This window comes from Pituophis catenifer, unplaced genomic scaffold (genome assembly GCF_029215685.1).
Source record: "Pituophis catenifer annectens isolate HBS135680 unplaced genomic scaffold, rPitCat1.0.hap2 SCAF_2, whole genome shotgun sequence".
Lineage (NCBI taxonomy): Eukaryota > Metazoa > Chordata > Lepidosauria > Squamata > Colubridae > Pituophis > Pituophis catenifer.
The window spans coordinates 275,599,048-275,621,602 of NW_027256882.1; the positions used below are offsets into that span (position 1 = coordinate 275,599,048).

At 40.0% G+C, this 22,555-nt stretch overlaps 1 protein-coding gene across 1 annotated transcript in view; it reads right to left on the reverse strand.

Annotated features, from left to right (window-relative positions):
- WDR70 (WD repeat domain 70) overlaps positions 1-22,555 on the reverse strand; it is a 137,758-nt gene that overhangs the window by 41,140 nt on the left and 74,063 nt on the right. The window contains exon 10 of the mRNA XM_070935938.1: positions 20,207-20,381. Within this exon, the coding sequence (XP_070792039.1) occupies positions 20,207-20,381 (175 nt within the window). The remainder of the gene's footprint in view (positions 1-20,206; positions 20,382-22,555) is intronic.

Below are 22,555 nucleotides of genomic sequence, written 5' to 3' on the forward strand. Positions count from 1 at the left end.
AGTAAGACTAGCAAGGCTTTCCTGAAGGCCTCTGCAGCCAATAACAGAGCTCCAGATTGATCCGGAGCTCTATTGTTGGCTGCAGAGGCCTTCAGGAAAGCCTTGCCGGCTGCAGAAGGAATGGACTGGCAAGGCAGGTGTCGGAGTGTGCGAGGCCTGGCTGCAATTGTCCAAAGGTAAGTAGTAGGGCAGCTCCACCACCCCTCATCCCCACCCTAGCTTAATTTTTACACGTGCACCCTGGAGTGGGTGGGGTCTTAATTAGGGCTTATTTTGGGGATAGGGCTTTTATTGGGCACGCGTGCAGAAATCAAGCTAGGACTCATTTTCGGGGTAGATTGTATTTTTGGGGAAATATGGTAAACAAACAGTCGTAAGTCAAGAAACATTTCTGTTACCTTTTCAGTCTTTTTGATACACGCACTAAACTCCAGATGAAGCCAAAATCAAGCCACAAAATGGGGTAGGATACCCACAGAGTGCTACATTTTTTTTAAATACTAGCATAGATCTACAACTTTTTATGAGTTTTGTTTTCAAAATTCCAATCTGTTAGCCAGTGCTCTATTTTTGCATTTATGAATGCTTAATTTTCAATCAGAATTTGTGACTTTGTGACAGAATTTCTGACTTTGAAAGAAGCTTCCCACAAAACTGACTAAGAGATCTTTCCATCTTTTTTACTTGAAGCCATTATTCCAAGTTTGATCACAGAAGAGTTTTAAAAAAGGAATGGATGGTCTGAGTTTTGAGAACTGGAGTTTGGACTCGTCTATCCTTCCTTCAGAATAAGGTGCAGTTACTCTCACTTTAGACTTATAAGGAATAGTAATGGTAGTCATTGCCAATGGTCTGCTTAAAGCACTAGCATTGGAGCACTCTTGCTGTGACTTTTTAGTTACTAATTCCAATGTATGAAGGATATAAGACATTAAACTTCTGACATCTCCAGGAGCTCCTGGAACAGCTCCTGATTTAAATTTTGGAAACTCCTTGGCCATTAGATTTGACAACTGATTCATCATGAAAACTTTGTAAGTTCAACACAGTATAGAAATTCCTTCATCCTGACAGGTTGGAAGCAATTAGGTTCATGAATAGAAGCTGCAGCCCAGCAATATTTTCTCCAGATGTAGACACTGATTTAGAGAAAAATACAATGGTGCCACTACAAGCAGTTTAATTCAGTTGCAGAAATCTTGCATCCTCTTTTTTCTTCTTCTAATCACCAAATAAAACTATAGGTTACTCAAGAGTCTGTGACACAAATCAGTGATTTGAAAATTTTTCTCATGTTGATCTTTCTTCACTTGAATATACTCTTTTTGTTCCTTAGAGATGTTTCAAGATTTTCAACTATGAGGAGAATGGAATAGAACTCACTGGCAACTGATCCTTCTCTGCTTATTATGGTGTGCTATAATAAAAAATGTGGTAGCATTTCACTTTGTTTTACTAGTTGCTACAGTATTTTTAAGTGTGATGTTTGCTATAATGCTACCTCTATCCATTATTTTTCATCTTATCTGTCTTCCAAGAAATCTGAATCAAGAATGTGAAATCAATGCAGAATCAAATTATAATTCAGGAGGATTGAAACTTATTTTGCACGCCTTTTTGCATGTGTTAGAATTTTATCATATCCAAAACCTTGTGCAACAGCTGCTAATTTCGATAAAGACGCTAGATTGTAAAGAGTGCTCAGGTAGATGAATGATCTTAATGGATCCTAGGTGGTTGGCCTTTTCTGCTGGCACTTGCATTGTGGAATCTTCTCCCCCAAGATTATTAGAATTAGAATTAGAATTATTTATTTATTGGCCAAGTGTGATTGGACACTCAAGGAATTTGTCTTTGATGCATATGCTCTCAGTGTACATAAAAAGACAAGATACATTCGTCAAGAATCGTAAGGTACAACACAATGATAGTCATAGGGTACAAGTAAGCAATCAAAACATATTAGGAAACAATCAATATAAATTGTAAGGGTACAGCAACAAGTTACAGTCATGCAGTCATAGGTGGAAGGAGATGGGTGATAGGAATGATGAGAAGATTAATAGTAGTGCAGACTTAGTAAATAGTTTGCCAGGGTTGAGGGAATTATTTGTTTAGCAGAGTGATGGCGTTAGGGAAAAAACTGTTCTTGTGTCTAGTTGTTCTGGTGTGCAGTACTCTAGCGTCGTTTTGAGGGTAGGAGTTGAAACAATTTATGTCCAGGATGCGAGGGTTATGTAAGCCTCCTCACTCCTGAGCTTTTGAAGATCTCTCAAGACCTGGTTATGCCAGTAGGCCTGGAGACCTCAGGGGACGGGGGAACTCCTGAAATGGCTCCATTATTACTAACATCCCTCTACATATTATTTTCTTTTCCTGTTTTACTTCTGCTTCTATACTTTTCAATGCTCTTTTAATAATTATTATATAATGGCTTAAGATGATTGCTTTATTTATTTACTGTTTTATTGGACCGCATACTGTAGTAACTAGTAAAAATAAGTGAAATGCTACCAAATTTCTCATTATAGCCAGGGGTGGGATTCTACCAGTTCAGACTGGTTCGAGCGAACCGGTAGCTCCAACAATCTGCTGGGAGAACTGGTTCGCTCCGACGTTCAGAGGGGCCCATCTGCCCGCCCACGCTATTTTCCAACCTTTATCTTCTCAGCTGATTTGCGCAATAGAGCAGATTGCCGCACGGATCAGCTGTGCTACTCCTCTGAAGAAACCAGGAAATGAAGATTTCTTGAAACGGGTACGGGCGCGTGTGAAGCACGTGCAAGCACGCAAATCGGAAATCACCGAACCGGTTGTTAAACCGGGAGGATCCCACCATTGATTATAGCACAGCATAATCAGCAGAGAATGTACACTGCTCAGAAACACTTTTCATGGCCACATAAATTTGATTAATAAATCTACAAGTAACAAGCCAAGAGAGTGACCTGGATAATCTTCCTATATTGGATTTACAAAAGACGCTTCTTAAAGCTTTGAAGAATTTCAGGACAAGAAAGAAAAAATGAAAAGTAATAAAGTTTGGATAATCCAGGTAGAAGGGGAGGAAGGGGGGGGGTCTTACAAGATCTGCATGTCTCAAATAGGCTATAAGTGAGCGACTATGAGCCACATCTGGAAATATAACATATTTCTCTAGTAAAATTATGAAATGGAAGACAAAAAAAAAAAAAAAACCCCAACCCAGCAGCCTAAACAACATTACTAGAAAAAGATAAAATACCTTTGCCTTACAAAATTTACCCTTCTGCAATTTTTTTATCCAGAATAATTGGTTTTTGAAAGTTAAGAAGCCAAAACTGCTTTCTGGGAAAATATTTTCAGCTATGACAAATACTCTTTTTTTAAAAAAGGAAGCCCATGTGAAACATTTGGATTTATTGTTAAGCTGTTTTATCTGAAAGTGATAATACAAATTGGCCAGCATGAAATAATAAACATCATTAATTAAAACAAAGTATTTGGATTTAATTCAATTGCCCTCCCTTTATTTTTATGTTGAGTATGAAAAATGTTAATACACTTGAAAATATTAAGTTCTCACCACTCACTCTGTATAAATTATGTTAGTTGGCAAGTACTGATCTGTTACTTGGCTAGTTTTTGCAAGTGCAGTCTAATTACATGGCCTGATTTAGTAGTATATTTAACTGCTTCTCTAAATTTGAATATCTTCTTGAGAATTTTGTACCAGTAGGTAAGCATAGAAATTGCTCATCCGTGTATGTAGTGGTTTAGGAAGCTGATTTGTCTTGCTATCCCTCTGAATGATGTCAAGAAGTTTAAAACAATGTTGCACCTGATCAAAACTTTACAGGATTAAGAGAGCGCTAGAATCTCATTACGCCATTTAAAAAGGTAAAAAAGAGGACTATCATGGTAGGCTATAATTTATATCTAATACAGAGATGTTTCCCTATTAAAGACAGTTCTCAGCTGAAACAACACCTTGCACTCAAATTTCTTCTGTCTTCATTGAGTTTCACACTGGCATCTTCAAACCGAATCCTGATTAAATCCATTGGAATTTATGTCTAAAAAGGTTGCAAACCAACAGGAAAGGGAAGGTATGTGGGAAAAAATCCTAATGGTACTCTCGGTTTCTACACCATTTTAAGGGTATCAGTTGCATCACATCTGCACTCATCTCATACAATCAGTAGTGATGGATAAAGGTAAAGGTAAAGGATCCCCTCACACATATGTGCTAGTCGTTCCCGACTCCAGGGGGTGGTGCTCATCTCTGTTTCAAAGCCAAAGAGCCAGCGCTGTCTGAAGACGTCTCCGTGATCATGTGGCCGGCATGACTAAACACCAAAGGCACACGGAATGCTATTACCTTCCCATCAAAGGTGATCCCTATTTTTCTACTTGCATTTTTTACATGCTTTTGAACTGCTAGGTTGGCAGAAGCTGGAACAAGTAACAGGAGCTCACTTCGTTACGCGGCACTAGGGATTTGAACCGCCGAACTGCCGACCTTTTGATCAACAAGCTCAACATTTTAGCCACTGAGCCACCGCGTCCTTTAGTGATGGATAGTAACTGCTATATTTAGTTTAGACTTGATTCACCCGATGCATCACTATTTTAGCTTTGTTTAAAAGCCAGCTGATAAACACTGATTTTCCAAAACCTGATTGATGGTCTTGCTTCAGGACAGGCAATTTTATAAGGATACTCTTGTGTCTGATGCAGCCACATAATTAGCTCTAGAATGGCTTGATTTCTCTTCAGATTGTAAATTAGTGGCTACCTGATTCTAATCAGATGCAAAAGTAAAAGAAAGATTGGGAATGTGAAGTTTTCTGCTCTGGCATACAGTGCAAAGGTGTTACCTGCTAAGGGACCTACCAAATTATAGAAATTGCAGACAGTACTATACTGGTTACGCTGGTATCCTTAAAATTGTTGATTTTAAACAAGATAAGGGAAGTCCTTCACAGGTAGTCCTCAACTTACAACTATGATCGTTTGAAGTTACAATGGCCCTGAAAAAACTGACTTATGACTGTTTTTCACATTTATGACCTTTGCAGTATCCCCACGCTCATGTGATAAAAATCCAGATGCCTGCCAATGGGGTCGTGTGATCACCTTTTGTCACCTTCTGACAAGCAGTGTCAATGGGGGAAGCTTGACTTGTTTAACAACCATGTTAAGAGCCGTGGTGTTGCAGTGGTTAGAATGTAGTATTGCAGGCTAATTCTGCTGACTGCCATTTGACAGCAGTTTGGCAGTTCGATTCTGATCGGCTCAAGGTTGATTCAGCCTTACATCCTTCTGAGGTCAGTAAAATGAGGACCCAGATTGTTAGGGACAATATGCTGATTCTGTAAACCTCTTCGAGAGAGCTGTAAAGTATTGTAAAGCAGTATGTAAGTCTAAGTGCTATTGCTATTGCAACTGCAGCGACTCATCTAACAACTGTGGCAAGAAAGATTGTAAAATGCAGCAAAACTCACAGAAATTTTGGACTCTATTGTGGTCATAATTCGAGGACTACCTGTAACTAGAACTGTTATAGCTTACATAGCAATAGCACTTAGACTTATATAGTGCTTTATAGCGCTCTCTGGGCAGTTAACAACATCAGCATATTGCCCCCAACAATCTGGGTCTCATTTTACTAACCTCAGAAGGATGGAGAGCCACATAATTAGCTCTAAAATTACTTGATTTCTCTTCAGATTCCTGTCTGTTATACATACCCTGATAATTAAATTGGCATCTGAATTAAGTCTTCGTAATTTTCTGTACTTTTGCACCAGTTTCTACTATAAAAACTCAAAAGCTCCTTGACTTTCCTCTTCAACAAACAGTCTTGATTAGCAACTAATTGTAGTGTATTATTTTGGAAAATTATTCAGAAAATAGAAAACCAAGAGGGACAAAAATAATTAAGAAACTGAAACCTCATGCTCCAAAATCACAATATAGAGAATATTTTGAAGCCAGGGGTCTTTTCTCAATAATATTTTGGTTGAGATAAAAAAAATACCCTCAAGTTGCAGCTAGCTGGGACCACACACATATGTACACAGCACTATAAATTAAATGTGCTAAAAGTTTGGCACATTTAAGGTCATATCAGATCAAATGACTATGAGAAACTAATTGGGGACAAATCTAGATAGAGAAATTGGGTTAGCCCTGAATTTCCTATTGCTTATGTTGATATAATTCCTCCTGGATATTAAATATATATTTGTTCTGAAAAGGTAGAAACAATATTTGATTGTTAAGTATAAAGGTGCATTTGTTTAATTCAAAAAGATAAATAGTTGAATGCCATAGAATATCTTGTTAGTGCTGAACATACTGTAATTGTGTTGAATGGTTAACATCTCATTTAACCATCTGTTATAAACTATCTAAGATTGTATCAATTACAGTCCTCAATAGCATTTTAAGAATGGTACACATCTATTTCATTTAAAATCAAAAAACTCTTATAACTATTTTTAAAACTCTCACAATAGCATAAGAGGTTCCCCTTGAATACCATAAAAATTAACCTGGGAGGATGATTTAGGATTTGAATCTAGCTGGAATTCTTTTTGGCACAATATTTTTTTGCCTAACTTTCAATAGGCCATCAAGATTGGCCACGATGATAATCCATAGATGGAATTACCATGTTTCCTCGAAAATAAGACAGGGTTTTATTGACACCCCCCCCATAAGGGCTTGGCCTTATTATCGGGGTGTCTTATTAATTTGGGGGTGCAGGAGGTGGCAAGCATGGGACTGGATGTCCCATTATTGCCGTTGCCTCCCCTCTCTGTTCTTCGTGCCGGCTGAGCGGTCCAACACGTCCCACCCCACTCCAATGGCAATAGCAGCCTGGCTGCTTTCCTTCCTTGCCGTCTCTTTATCGAGAGGGCTGGCAGGTGGGGCGGGGGAGAAGCTAGACGTGTGGAGTAAGACGTGGCTCCCCTTGCCGTCTCTTCTCCCCCGCTCGCCGGGCATGGCAAGGTTCCTGCCCTTGCTTAGCCACCCACCCCCTTTAGGGATGCAATTTTGGGGTGGCAGGTAGGGCGGGTGAGAAGCGGGATGCATGTCTTACCTTTCCAGCTCGGTTGCATTCCTCACCGTTGTGTCCAGGGAAACATGCTGTAAAAGAAAACCTTATCGCGAGTTTGAGAAGTTTGACTGAACTTGCGAGGTTTTCTTTTACAGCATGTTTCCTTAGACACAACAGCGAGGAAAGTGACGGAGCTTGAAAGGTAAGACCTGCATCCCGCTTCTCACCCACCCCACCTGCCACCCCCAAATCGCATCCCTAAAGGGGACGGGTGGCTAAGCAAGGGGCAGGAGCCCTGCCATGCCCGGCAAATGGGGGGAGAAGAGACGGCAAGGGTAGCCACGTCTCACACCACTAGTCTTGCTTCTCCCCCGCCCCACCCTCTCGATAAAGAGACAGCGGGGAAGGGAAGCAGCCAGGCTGCTGTTGCCATTGGGGTGGGATGGAACATGTTGGGCTGCTCGGCCGGTGCGAAGAACAGTGACCTCAGTGCCCTCCGCCGAGCCCTTAAAACCTTCTTTTTCCAACAAGCTGGGCTGGCCTAATTCTTTTTAAGTGTTTTTAATTGTTTTGTTTATCGTTTTAATTAATGGGGCCAAATCTATATATATATATTTAACTGTATTTTAATATTTGTATTTGATGTTTTTATTTGGCTGTTCACCGCCCTGAGTCCTCAGGGAGAAGGGCGGTATACAAATTCAAAATAAAATAAAAAATAAAAAAATAAAACAGGGAGGGGAGGGCATGTCCCCCCTTCCCCCCTCTGGCCTCACCTCAACTCATTTTGGTTGCACGGCAAGCAACCAGAGGAAATGGCGGGACCGGCTGCGCATGCGTGTAAGTAGTTGGTGAGGGGGCTTATTTTGCAGAGATGGCTTATATTATCACATGCGCTGAAAAGCCTGATTGGGCTTATTATCCGGACATGTCTTATTTTCGGGGAAACACGGTATATAAATTACAACTTAGACTTATCTACCACTTCATAGTGCATTGTAGCCCACTTTAAGGAGTTTACAGAGTCAGTGCATTGCCCCCAACAATCTGGGTCATCCTCGGAAGGATGGACGACTGAGTCACCCTTGAGCCAGTCAGAATTGAACTCCTGGCAGTGAGCAGTAATTAGCCTACAATACTGCATTATATCCACTGTGCCACCACGGCTCAGTAGCTTGTGCAATTTGACGGCAATGTCCAATCATTCATTCTTTTGGGTTGAATGTTTTAGAGCAGGGCTGTCAAACTTGCGGCCTGCAAGCCGGATGCATCACACGTTGGCCAAACCCACGCCTGGTTTAGTGAAGGGGGAAAAACTCCCGATACGTCATGTGATGCTGCCATGATGACGCAAGTTTGACACTCCTGTTTTAGAGCAGTGGCGAAAATCATCCAATAGCCTTTCCCAAAGAATTCAGATTTTAGTTTATTTATCTATATTTTATTCAGTTCCTGTTGTTACATTCTACATTTGTTAAAAACAAAATACTTGAAACTAATAAAATTTTTGCACTGGAACAATAATATCTAAAAAAATGGAAATACTGATTGGGCTGAAATAATAACACAAGAAAACCTGGAGAGTTTTTCCCTTGGGGATAAATGATTAAAATATATTCCTTATTTATGTTAAAGTTATGTCAACAGTATGTTTTTAACCAATTAGCATTTTCTTCACAACTATAGTTATGGAGTAAAAATTAATCCTTAAAAAAATCAATTGTTCCACAGATATATCTGGTTTCATTCTGCGTAACATCTCTACGAGTTATATGTTAAGTAAAAGACAGCTGGAAAATATTCCTTGTTTTCATCAAGCCTTCTGTCTACTATCAACATCTGCTCAGAATATGCTTCATGCAGTAGCAGTGCAGGTTCACCTTTTTTCTTGTTATTTAACAAAACCAACACATTAAGGTACGTTTATACCACTGTCTTGTCCTTACACTGTAGCTTTTCTGAGATTCATAATTGGGTCATAAATATTCAGAAATGATTCCTTTTTTTGCTTAAGCAAAAATTATGTTTATAGTAAGATTACCTCTGTTTCCTATGGTAGTATTGTTTTTTTTTCTTTTAAATCAAACTGCTTAGTTCTTTTTTGCGTGTTTTGCTATATGTATATATATTGTGTCAAAAGAGAACAACAAATAAATAACATCCACATTTATATCCACCTGTTTATTCATTCAAGATGCTCATCTTCCATCTAAGTAGATCATCTCTCAGAACTACTGGAAGAAGTCTCCAGTCTCCAGAGATATTTGTTAAAGATTTGATGGAAAGAGTATAGAATAATGAATTAAAGAAAATGTAAGTTGGGATTCACAAGATGGGATACTATGTCCCCCAAGTTGGCATTCGCGGGATGGGAATTCTCATCATTTACATCCAATGTGGCGATAGCATGGGAGTGATAACTTATACATCTTTAGGTTGTCAGTTTTGGGGAAAAAATATACATGCTGTGAAAATGGAGCATGCTAAGTGCCCATTGTATTCTGAATTTAATGAAAGAGGAATTAAATTGAGAAAAGATGATGGTACAGTTGGGTAGCAAATTAAAATGCTCCATTCTGCAACATTTTACAGGCCCCATTTGCTATACTGCTTAAGTAAACAATTGAAGAAGACTAAAGATTGATTGAACAATTGAAGAAGTTCTAAAGAATCTTTGGATTATTTAATACCATTTCATCTTATACATTTGCGATCCTGAATAGCTTCACTAAGGAAACTTATCTATTATGAAAACAGCATTTTTTCCAATTCAATCTGCATCTTGCCAGCTGCCCCAAACTGCCCAATTCCATGTTCATGTACTAACCTTTTTCCTCCCTTCTTTTTTGATCTCATCTTGAACAATACTTCTTGCCAGATCCTTAGCTATGAGGGGTCCTTGGAGGTCTCTAAGCTTGGCTGCTTTCTTGCAGATGTTTCCTTACACTGATGATCTTACCTAGCTTGGGTAATGAAACATCTGCAACAAAACCACCAAGCTCAGAAAGCACTAAGGACCCTTCATTTGCGATCCTGAGCCACAAATATTCTCCTTTGTTAGATCCTTAGCTATCTCAACTTCCCCTTTCCTGTGAGATTGTGTGTGTGTGTGTGTGTGTGTGTGTGTGTGTGTGTGTGTGTGTGTGTGTGTATGGTGTGTGAGTGAGTAAGAGAACGAGACTAATTTGTTCTCCCAGATATTTGCCCAGCCTCAAGTTATCAGCCACAAGTAAAGCTTTGTATGAATGGCAGATAACACAACAAGTTAACAGATGTTTCAACTTTTCCATTCTGTCAGAGAGAGGAAGGCTAGTCAGGTGTGCTGCATGTGAATTTAAGAGTGGCAGGTAAGGTGGTGGTGAGGGTTTAAAATTCTAGAAAGACTGATGGATAGGATACTTCCAGATTTTTTTTCTCAGCTGAACCTTGTAAAAACTCAAGTGTTCATGCTTTTGTTTGGCTGAAATAGTCTGGCTGAATTTCTGAGTCCCAGTAGGTTTGTTAAATATATTATTCCTCCGTGTTTCTGCTTTGTGTACATCGCTATCGGAAGAAAACATTATTTTTGCTGCGGGCATGTTTCCCTGGCTGAGGGAAAATATGCTCTAAATATTTTGCTCAGAAATGTGTCTTCCTGCAAAGAAAGGTGAGAAAGATAAGGCTGGAGACCACATGGAGTGGTGGGAAATCATTCCACAAGTTTTTGCTTTTAGTAAATTGGTGTTTTGTTGCACCGCAGCTGTTTTGTGAATGAGCAGGCATTTCTGTAAAAATGCTCACCGCTTCAAAATTTTAAAAGCGTTCACTGATTCAAAAGGATTTCATATTTCCAACTAAAAAAACAACAACACAAGAGGTGCCTAGACTAATCACTCTGCATGAAAAGTGAAATAAATCAAATAAATTCTGAGGAGGGAAATGGGATATGGGGTAGTATCTGTCTTCTTATTCCGTGGGGGATTTGGGTATCATGCAGTTTATAACAGTCTCCCTTTTTCCTTGAATCATGTTAGTGTTATCTTTGTAACAAAGAGAAAAGCAGCAGCTCTATAACTAGAATTTCCCTTTTGTCCCCCCCTCTTCACTATAGATAGTCAACAGCTCATTACAACAGCTCATTTAGTGACTGTTCAAAGTTACTATGGCACTGAAAAAAGTGACATGACCATTTTTCACATTTACGATTGTTGCAGCTGTGGTCACAATTGGCAACTGGTTCATATTTAGCAATAGCAATAGCACTTAGACTTATAGACTGCTTCACAATGCTTTACAACACTGTGCACTGCATGAGTTACATGAACTGCAAAAGGTGAAATACAAATACTATTTTGCTGTCTTCAAAAGTTTAAGCACTAGCGAAAATATATACCGTATTTTTCGGAGTATAAGACGCACTTTTTCCCCCCCTAAAAGAGGGTGAAAATGTGGGTGTGTCTTATACACCGAATGTAGCCCCGCCCACCCGCTGGCTCCCACCGTTTGGCCTCTTTAAGCAGTTTACAGAGTTTACAGAGTCAGATTATTGCCCCCAACAATCTGGGTCCTCATTTTACCCACCTCGGAAGGAAGGAAGGCTGAGTCACCCTTGAGCCTGGTGAGATTTGAACTGCCAAACTGCAGTCAGTCGGCAGTCAGCAGAAGTAGCCTGCAGTACTGCACTCTAACCGCTGCACCACCAAGGTTCTTATTTATGACGGTTGCACTGTCTTGGGGGTCAGGTGATCAGCTTTTTGTGACCTTCTGACAAGTAAAATCAATAGGGGATCCACTTAACAACTATGTCACTAACTTAACAAATGCAATGATTCATTTAACAATTGTGGCAAGAAAAGCCGTAAAATGGGACAAACTCACTTAAGAAAAAAACATTTCACTTAGCCACATAAATGTTGGGCTCAATTGGTGGTCGTAACTCAAGGACTACCTGTACATGAACTGCAAAAGGCGAAGTACAAGTACTATTTTGCTGTCATCAAAAGGTTAAGCACTAGCGAAAATTATACCGTATTTTTCGGAGTATAAGACACGCTTTTCTCCCCCTAAAAGAGGGTGAAAATGTGGGTGCATCTTACACACCGAATGTAGCCCCGCCCACCCGCTGGCCCCCACTGTTTGGCCTCTGCCTCCCAGCAATTTATCTCCTTGCAGCAAGCAGCAAACAGCCTGTTTCAGCTTCAGCACAGTCTGATTAGCACAAGCAGTTGCTTGTCGGTTGGATCGGCCTCCAGACCCTCAGCTGTTTCAGGCTGCAGGGATTGCCATTGCCTATTGCAGCGTGCTGCAAGGAGGCAAATTGCTGGGAGGCAGATTTTTTTTTTCTTGTACTAATCAGGCTGTGCTGAAAATGAAAATGAAACTAAAGCAGGCTGTTTGCTGTAACGAGGCAAATTGCTGGGAGGCAGAGGCAGATTTTTTTTTGTTTTCCTCCCCAAAAAAGGTAGGTGCATCTTATAGTCCGGAGCGTCTTATACTCTGAAAAATACGGTATATATCTCACAGATTTAAAAAGAACCCAGCAGGTTATTTTTGGTAGGAAGAATAGATATGGAACTGTGTTATGTCTCTTGTCTCTGAATTAGCGAATGCAAACAAACCTGGTGCTGTATTACTATAAGTTGTTTATTATAGAAGAGCGATGGCTTTTAAATATTCCAGCATCTCTTATGACTTGAGGCGAAGGAGAAAAACACCTTGCCCGGATAGACTGAGAGAAAACACAAAGTACTTCACCATCTTGCATCCTGTCTGTCTGGGCAATTGTAGCTGCCAAAAGATTCCTCGAGTTGCAGAAAACATCGCCTTTTTTGCAGGGACAGCATCAAGATTTTGCTCTCCCAGCAGAGGCAACTTGCCAAGGACTTCATCACCAGACATTAGTCTTCTGGGGCTCAGGCTTAAAAAAGAGCTGACTTGCTTGCTGACAGCGTTGGCACAGAAAGGATGTCATGAAAAGGGCTGCCCCACTGGGAGGCCCTTAAGAGGATTTGGGGCCAAAGGCAAATCCACCCTTATTCTTCCTATTTTATGTATAGTTGGGTTCCGGAAGGAAGGGAGAGATGGAGGAATGGAGAGAGGGAGGGAGTGGTGTTTTCAGTCAGAGAGCAATCTGGGTTTCTGTTCTTGTCTGTGTTTGAGTATCCATTGGGGGGGGGGGGGAGTGATTCAAGATGGAGTAGCCCAAGAATTAGTACAGGTAGTCCTCAACTTATGATCACAATTGAGCCGAAAACCTATGTTGCTAAGTGAAACATTTGTTAAGTGAGTTTTGCCCCATTTTACAACATTCCTTGCCACATTGGTTAAGTGAAGCAGTGCAGTTATTAAAATAGTAACATGGTGGTTAAAGGAATCTTGGTTTCCCCCATTGGCTTTGCTTCTCAGAAAGTCGCGAAAGGTGATCGCATGACCCTGGGACACTGCAACCGTCATAAATGTGAGTCATTTGGCAAGCATCCCAATGTAAAACACATGGCCATGGGGAATGCTGCAATGGTCTTAAGTGAGAAAAATGGTTATAAGTCACTTTTTTCAGTGCCGTTGTAACTGTGAATGGTTCTAAGAAACTGTTGTAAAGCAAGAACTATCTGTATGTAACCTCTGTGTGTGTGTGTGTGTGTGTGTGTGTGTGTGTGTGTGTGTGTTAAAAAAAAATGGGAGCCTGCAATCTAGCTATTACAGGAAAAAACAAATACCCTGAGCACTAACTGGCCTTGCTTTCATCAAACTGTAGTTGAATCAAGGAAGTTTAGGTAGCTCCTAGAGCCATGATGGCGAACCAATGGCACGCGTGCCCAAAGTGGCACACAAAGCCATGTCGCCCGGCATGCGCAGCCTTGCCTGTTTGTCTTCTGGGTTTCTGGCAGACATGCACACGCAAAGATCAGCTCTCTTCTGTGTGCGCAACAGTGCCAAAAACCGGTCTGTGCATGTGTGCCGGCCAGTTAATTGTCAGGTGTGCATGCGTACCAGAACACGGAAGTTTAGCTTTTCCGGAGCACGGCCCTGAAGAGCGTGCATACCTGCGTGCAACGTTTCCACGCGACCTTTTCAGCACTCGGTGCTGAAAAGATTTGCCATCACTGTCCTAGAGCAACTCTTGTAAAGCGGTCTCCTTTGTCAGAAACCCATAACTTGGCTTAGTGGAGACAGCCTTTTCTTGCCTCATTCATACCCAATAGAATACATTATCTGGCAATCCAATATTTGTCCTCCGCTCTTAATGGAGATAAACCTCATCTGTCAGATTTTGTTAACCAATTTCAGTTTATAAACAATGTATTTAATGTATTTTAAAAACTTTTTAGTTTCTTCAATTATTGTTAGCATCCACTTGAATAAAGATATAAAATGAAGATCTATGCACTTAAATAGAAGAATGGTTCATTTTTGTCTTTTTTTAGCAACAGGGAGGAGCACTTCATGCTAGAACTTAGGAATTACTGGCAGGACTAGATGTGTATAGAGATATAGCTAATATTTGCTTCTGGCATGCTGCATGTGATTTTTCAGGTTCTGTAGCAGAGGTCTGGCACGCATACCTCTGGAATAAAAAATATGGGATACTTATGGGTATGGAAACTTTATCTTGAGCTTGCAAAAAAAATAATACTGTCTATTTGGATGTCTTTCATCTTATATTTATTCAAGAAATTTCCAGATGGAGCTAAATGTTCTTCAAAGGTTCACATGAAACCATTCATTTGTCATATGAACAGAAGTAAAGATTGATAACCATAATAAAATACCCAGTGAATTTATATTTTGAATTGTACAAAATGTTTATAAATGCATAAAGGTAAAGGTAATGGTTCCTCTTGCACATATGTGCGAGTCATTCCCAACTCTAGGGGGCGGTGCTCATCTCCGTTTCAAAGCCGAAGAGCCAGCGCTGTCCGAAGACGTCTCCATGGTCATGTGGCCGGCATGACTCAATGCCAAAGGCGCATGGAATGCTGTTACCTTCCCACCAAAGGTGGTCCCTATTTTTCTACTTGCATTTTTTACATGCTTTCAAACTGCTAGATTGGCAGAAGCTGGGACAAATAATGGGAGCTCACCCCGTTACACAGCACTAGGGATTCAAACCGCTGAACTGCCGACCTTTCGATCAACAAGTTCAGCATCTTAGCCACTGAGCCACCACATCCCACTATTATAAATGCATAATACAAGGCAAAACTCTAAAGAAAACATTTCTTTAAAAAAGGCAAAACAATTCATTTATTCATGTGGCACGTACAGTCCAAACGGAAACAAATATGATTTAGGCGTGTCAAACTTGATTTCATTGAGGGACACATTAGGGTTGGGTTTGACCTCAGGGGTGTGTGGCCAGGGTAGGCATGGACAGCTCGACATCACTCATGTTGGGGGCGCCTGTGGTGGCCCAATTGCTCTGCCAGTGAAAACAGGCTCCCGAGCTCAGCTTCCAGCTGCGACAGCCTCCTGCAACCCTCTGCAAGTGAAAACGGAGCTCAGGAGGGCCACACACAATCCTTCCTAGCTCAGATTTTGCTGGCAGAGGCACCGCGGGCTGGTCCTTCCCTGTTTCCAGGGTGGCCCCACGGGCTAGATCTAAGCACCCCATGGGCTGGATCCGGCCCGCAGGACTTGAGTTTGACACCCCTGATTTAGAAAGACAATGTTATAAAAACATAAGAATCATGTATTTAGCCAAAGGGAAAATTAATTTTCAGCATGATATCAACATCCTTTACAGAGCCATAGTAGTGCTGTGGTTAAAATGCAGTATTTCAGGCTAATTCTGCCAACTGCCGGCATTTCGATCCTAACCAGCTCAAGGTTGATTCAGCCTTCCAACTTTCCAAAGTTGGTAAAATGAGATTGTTGGGGGCAATATGCTGACTCTGTAAACCACTTAGAGAGGGCTGTGAAGTGGTATATAAGCCTAAGTGCTATTGCTATCCTTAAAATTCACAGAAGCAATTCATGCTGATTTTACTAAACGTGAAGTCTCAAGTGTTGATTTTTGTAGCCCGGAAAACTATAAGTAGAAGTTTTTTTAAAAAAAAAAAGATGGTGGAAGGGATGTTGTAGTGCCAGCTCCACCCCTTTTGTACATGCATTCAGCAGTGAAAGAAGTAAAAAATGGGTGGGATTGTATTACAACATCATTTTTGCTATCTTGGACACCTGTCACGTTGCAGATTGCAACTATTTGTTTTGATGATTTAAGCTCCATCTTTGCACCTTGTAGGTGTTCCCTTCCATGCACAGGAAGGAGCTGATGTCCTTCAGCAGGCAGCTCTTTCAGCCAGCCCCTATAGAGAAGAAAGACCCCAAATCCAAGCAGAATTTTCAGCTCCTAAATGGAAAGGCAGCATGGTAAAAAAAAGGAACATGGGATATCTTAGGAGGATGGGCGAGTCCCCGGCAGGACGGATAGAGGATGTCTGTGAGTGACTGTTTCTGAGAGGCTGAAAATCCTCCTTGGATTTCAGCAGGGAGGATTTTCAGCTCCTGAATGAAGCCTTCTGGGATCTGCCCCACCCTCTCAGAGGCACTCACACTCCTCACCTAAACCTTCATCCATGAAACAACTTCCGTGATTGCTTAACAACTGCAACTGGGAATGCTAGTTGCATTGGGTTGGGGTTGTTGAGCAAAGCAGCCCATATGGGCAGTGATATGATGTCTCATTAATGATTGCTTTGCTTAACAACTGAGATTCCAGTCTCAACGGTAGTTGTTACACAAGGATTGCTTTGCAGTGACTTTAAGAGCTATTTTGGTGTTTGGTTCTCAAGTCAACGCAAAGCTTTAGTTCCCTTACTAACAACTTAAATAAATAAAACGTTTTCCCATGCAACAATGTAACTGTAGCATAAATATTGGAAAAAGTGACAAAACTAAGGACTTGGAGAAGGGAAATTAGGTGGTTGAGAATCACTCTTCCAGTCACTAGAACTTTAGTAAACCAAAAAATGCTTGAGATGGCTTCCACTTTTCAGACCTAGTTTATTGCTTTGTTACACAGCATGCCACCACGATTTGTGCTAAAGTATATTTCCCTGTCCTCCAAAAGGTAAATTTAGCTTCTTTAACACAGAAATACCTTGCATATGAACTATCATTTTAAAAAGTTGTAGCAAGACATTTGTCTCTGAAAAGGAGCATTTATGAGCCAACCCTGCTTAGCTTTTCTAATCATCCTGTGATAACATCATGTTATCCTTTAATGAAAAGCTTTGTTTTTGTCTAAGATAAACAAGCTAGAACAGCTCTACAAACATGGCAAAATTGTACTTCTTTCAACTCATATTTTCCATTTGGTCAAAGTGAAGCTAAATGATTCAGGTAAGGGCCTGGACCCCCTCCTCTCTGCTTTCACTATAGTTTTTATTTATTTATTATCATTGATTAAATTTGTTTGATGTCCATCTCACCATCTCTATAATGAAGCAGAGTTTTAAAGGTATTGCCTACCTTATATACCCTGGGAAAGGATACAAAAACAGAATATTTGACCATTCTGTGAGGTTTTTGCCTTGCAGGCATAGTTTCTGCCATTCTAACCCTGAGCAGTGTAGAGACTTTTTAAATTTTTTATTGATTTCAGCTGCTGTATGTATTAATATTTCATAGTGCCTTGGATTCATCATACAGTAAATGAATAAAATAAATTCCATTGTGCTTTATGAAGGTTAGCCACACTGAACTTTTAATAAGAGGCAATTGTTTTTTAAGTAGTAAGTATTCTTAAATTTCCCTCTTTTGTGTTGCAGATTTGAAAGGTGGATAACCTGTATCCCTCAGTCAATTACTCAGTTCCACTTCCCAAGAGCCTCAACCAACATTGTCAAACATGAGGCATTCTGAAAAGTATAATATTTAGAGTATGCATGTTGCCCCCTCCTGTACTATAAGATCAAAAGGTAGATATGTTATCTTAGAATCATGGTGGAAACCTGTGTTCTGGAAAATCAATAAATTATATTTCCCCACAGAATTTAGCATACACTGTAACCTGTAAGTTGTCACACGTCTACCACCTTGTCATCAGCTTAGATGAAGCAATTTAAAAGCCAGAGAGCTTGACTATGATAAGTTTTTAAAATGAATTGAGAAAGAAATAAAATAGACCATCACAAGTTTGTATATCTGAATATATTTTGATTGTTAGTTTTGTTTTGTTTTTTATATCCGCTGGTGTTTCCAATATAAACCTAGTAAAAGTGTTTTAACATTGGAGGATTTAGAAGTTTTCCATGGTTCAAACTCCTTTGAACAGAATAATTTTTTTCAGATGCTGTCTTTCTTCATCTGTTTAACTTAAAGGTTTCCCCTGTTCAGTCATATCCAATTCTAGAGGTGGTACTCATTATTCTTAGCTGAGGGAGGCAACATTGTCCGAAGACATTTCTGTAGTCATGTGGCCACCATGACTATATGCCAAGCTGCAGGGAACACTGTTACCTTCCCACCGAAGAGGTACCTATTTATCTATTCACATTTGCATGCTTTCAAACTGGTAGGTGAGCAGGAGCCAGGGCAAGTAACGGCAGCTCACTTGTGAGGCGCTCAGGTCTTGAACCCAGCCTCTCAACTTTCCAGCTGACAAGTTCCTCATACTTAACTTAAATGTATTCATATATTAAGGTTCCTACTAGGGAATTAACAATACGAGTCCTAATAGCCTACTTATTCTTTTTTTTATGAACTTCTGTTTGTCTTCTAAAAAATGAGACACTCTTTTTCAGGCATTTATGAAGACATGACATTTTTCTCCCAACAAACCTTTGCAACTAGTTCCTGGAGCTCAGACCCTTAGTGACAGACCACAGATGGCCCCACAACATTAATTTAATTAATTTAATCCCCTGCCTGGAGTTTCAGTACCGCTGGATTTTTCAGCTTGGATAATCCTAGATCAGTGATGCTTAACCTTTTTGGTGCCAAGTGCCCAAAGCGTGCACGCAAATTCACATGTGCATGCCAGAACCCCCAAAATGCCTTGCGAGCACCCCCCCACGCATGTGCCCTCGCATGGCCCCCTGCACCCCATTTTGGGCCTGGAAAGCCTCCTCCACCAACCTGCACCCCCCGTGCATGCACCCTGTCCTCCACATGCACCATGCCCCTGTGCAGCAGAGACCTGAAGACCAACTGGCCGGTGGGAGGCGTGCACGCATGTGCGGTGCCATCATGGTCCTAGATGTTCTCCATGTTCTTCACAACACTTCCAACTTGACATTAACAATAACCCTAACATTATTGCAGAGGTATCCACATGTCTTAGATAGACAAATAGAATGGCAAAATAATAGCTCTGTTTTGCAGGGATTTTTTTTTAATGTTTAGCAATACATTTGTAATAGTCTTCATTTTGACTAAAAATGTTTATATCTATAAATGTAAAGATTTCAGTATTATAGACCTTGGACTAACAAACCAGTCCTCGTGTGGACCAATTTTTTCTTTTCTTTTCTTTTCTTTTCTTTTTTTTTTTTTTTGCTTTAATTTATATGCCGCCCTTCTCCGGAGACTCGGGGCGGCTTACAATGTGTTAAGCAATAGCCTTCATACTTTTGTATATTTATACAAAGTCAGCTTATTGCCCCCACAATCTGGGTCCTCATTTCACCTACCACTATCATTTTCAGCTTAAGACCCCTAAATAGTCACTGAATCGCATGGATTTGTGGTAAATTGGGTAACATTTGGCACAGAAGTAGTACTGAACTTAGGACCATCGGTTTAACAATGATTCAAAGTTACAAAGGCCTCAGAAAAAATGATTCATGATCTGTCCTCCCACAACCGTCACACCACTGTGCCGTCATGTGATCGCAATATAGCAGCTTAGCAACCGGCTCATGTTTACAACCAGCGTCTTGTGGTTCATGTGATTGTGATTTGTGATCTTCCCAGATAGTTTCCAACAAGCAATGCTAATTGGGGAAGCTGCGTTCTCTTAATAACCATGGTAAAAAAAAAGATTGTAAAATCGGGTCTGGTCACATGACAATTCATTTAATTGACATCACTTAGCAACTGAAATTCCAGTTCTAACTGTGGTCACAAATCGAGGACTATGTGTAAATCTGTTAAAATTAAATAAAACGTGGAAGCTGGCAAGGAATTCACTTAGTATATCATACCGTCAATTTGAATTAGGAAAACATGATTACTTACATTCATATTCCTATCCCAGATCTGGATGGACCCATCTTGGCAGCCAGCTGCAATAAGTTTACCATCTCTGCTGTAGGTGCAGCTTGTTGGAATCACCCTTTTACCTTGAGCTGAACGTGGTTTAAATACAGTTTTATGGTTTTTCTCATTAGTAACATCCCACGTCCTTACAGTCCTAGGGAAAAAGCACAGAAATAATGCAAATAATTATGTATAGATATGATAAGTACATTCTAATACATACCTATATATAATACATACATACATACATACATACATACATATATATACACACACATATACATATATGCAAATATCTAATTTTCCTTATGATGCAAGCCACAAATACAACTAATTTTTAATTAATAAAATGTGAGAGATACATATGTATCTCCCTCTTGTTAAGCCACATAGAGAACAGCTATAAATGAATCTGTCAAATTCTTTTTTCAAGTGGATTTTGCTTCAAATTCTATCCAATGTTAAATTTTAACTGGGCAACTACTGAGTTCTTACATGAAATTCTGAAAATCTTTAAAGGAAAAAAAAACAAAACCAGAAGTTACAATAAGCAAAAATCAAATGCCCAAAGAATCATGGTGGTAGAATGGTTACAGAGAGACCCAGTTCAAGTCCATCATCAGCCACGGAGACTCAGATAAATAAGTAGGTAGGTAGGTAGGTAGGTAGCAGTGGTGGGTTTCAAATTTTTTTACTACCGGTTCTGTAGGCATGGCATGGCTTGGTGGGTGTGGCTTGGTGGGCGTGGCAGGGGAAGAATACTATAAAATCTCCATTTCCTCCTGAACAGCTGGGACTTGGGAGGCAGAGAATAGATGGGGGGCGGGACCAGTCAGAATTTTTACTACCGGTTCTCTGAACTGCTTAAAATTTCCGCTACCAGTTCTCCAGAACTGGTCAGAACCTGCTGAAACCCATCTCTGGTAGGTAGGTAGGTAGGTAGGTAGGTAGATAGATATAGAGATAGATACAGATTTGACTCTGCATAAAATACCTATGATTCACCTTTCTGATCTGCTGTCTTGAGAAGGCAGTAAACATGGAAGTAATATTCCAGATCCAGAATTTGATACAAAATTTTGTGATGAACAGGCAAACGATGAATGGGATCTAAGTGGGACCTAAATTAAAAAATGGCTAAGCATGAAGTGATTTTCCTTTCACTTCACTTGTCCTCTACTTTTCCATACATTTCTTTATTTGTTTAATGCATAGTCCTTTTGATTTAGCCAGTGAAACAAGGTGGATTAAGAACAATGGAAAAGAACCACCTCCTGAACTTAATCAGGTCAGTGTCTTTTCTGTGCCTGAATGAAAGATTGCTTGTGAACCCCACAGATATTATATTGCAATTTAATGGCAAAGATGGAGAATCTCTAGCCTGCAGATGTAGTTTTGAAACTACAAATCCCAGAATTACTATCAGTTGGCTCAGTAGTGGGAGTATAGGATCCTCATTCTTGCTGTGTGGGAATAAAAATGGGATAAAAGGGCACAAAATAAAATATGCAAAGTATGTTATCTAATAGATGGGGATTAATCCATCACAATGCTCTTTTATAAACAGAATTGGAAAAAGAACTACTTGACATTTTCTTCTTTATCTACATAATGTAGTATGTGCATTGCTTGGATTAATCAGAAAAATACTAGCATTTGTAGAAACCAAGCATAAAAATGAGCTGCCAAATTTTAACACAAGTCAATCTAAAACACTGACCTTAGACAAAGTGCATTTAAATTCAGAGTTGTATTGGGGCTAAAAACAAAACCCTGAAAATTACACAACACTTCTCAGCTCAGAAGGCTGACACGTAATGCAGAATACATACCCTGTTTACATGTAACTTGTTGGGTTTTTTTAAAGTGGTTCTACATCTGTGGAGCAGATTCTATGAAATGCTTCTAAATGCCAAGAAGTGATCTGAAGCAATTCTAAAAGGGATGGAAATACTCTTTTGGAAGACAATAAGCATATATTAATGACCTGAGAATGTAAATAATTTTTGTGTACAACTTAATGTTCCTGGGTTCAGTTTTAGGTCCCCTAAATTTGCATTTCCTTTTAGATTTACACGAATTCGTAAATGTGTTCCTCCTATCAGTTGTACAATGAAAAGAAAAAACTCGGAGGCAGCCCTACTGTTACGAGTGATCATGGGGATTTAAAGAACTACATTTATTGTTGCCAAAATACATCCCGTTTCAAGTCAGGATTTATAACAAACACATCCCTCATGTATAACTAAGTGCAGCTAGTCCTCAATTTACAACCATAATTGTGTCCAAAATTGTAGCTGTAAGCAGTGCTGGTTGTTAAGCAGGTCA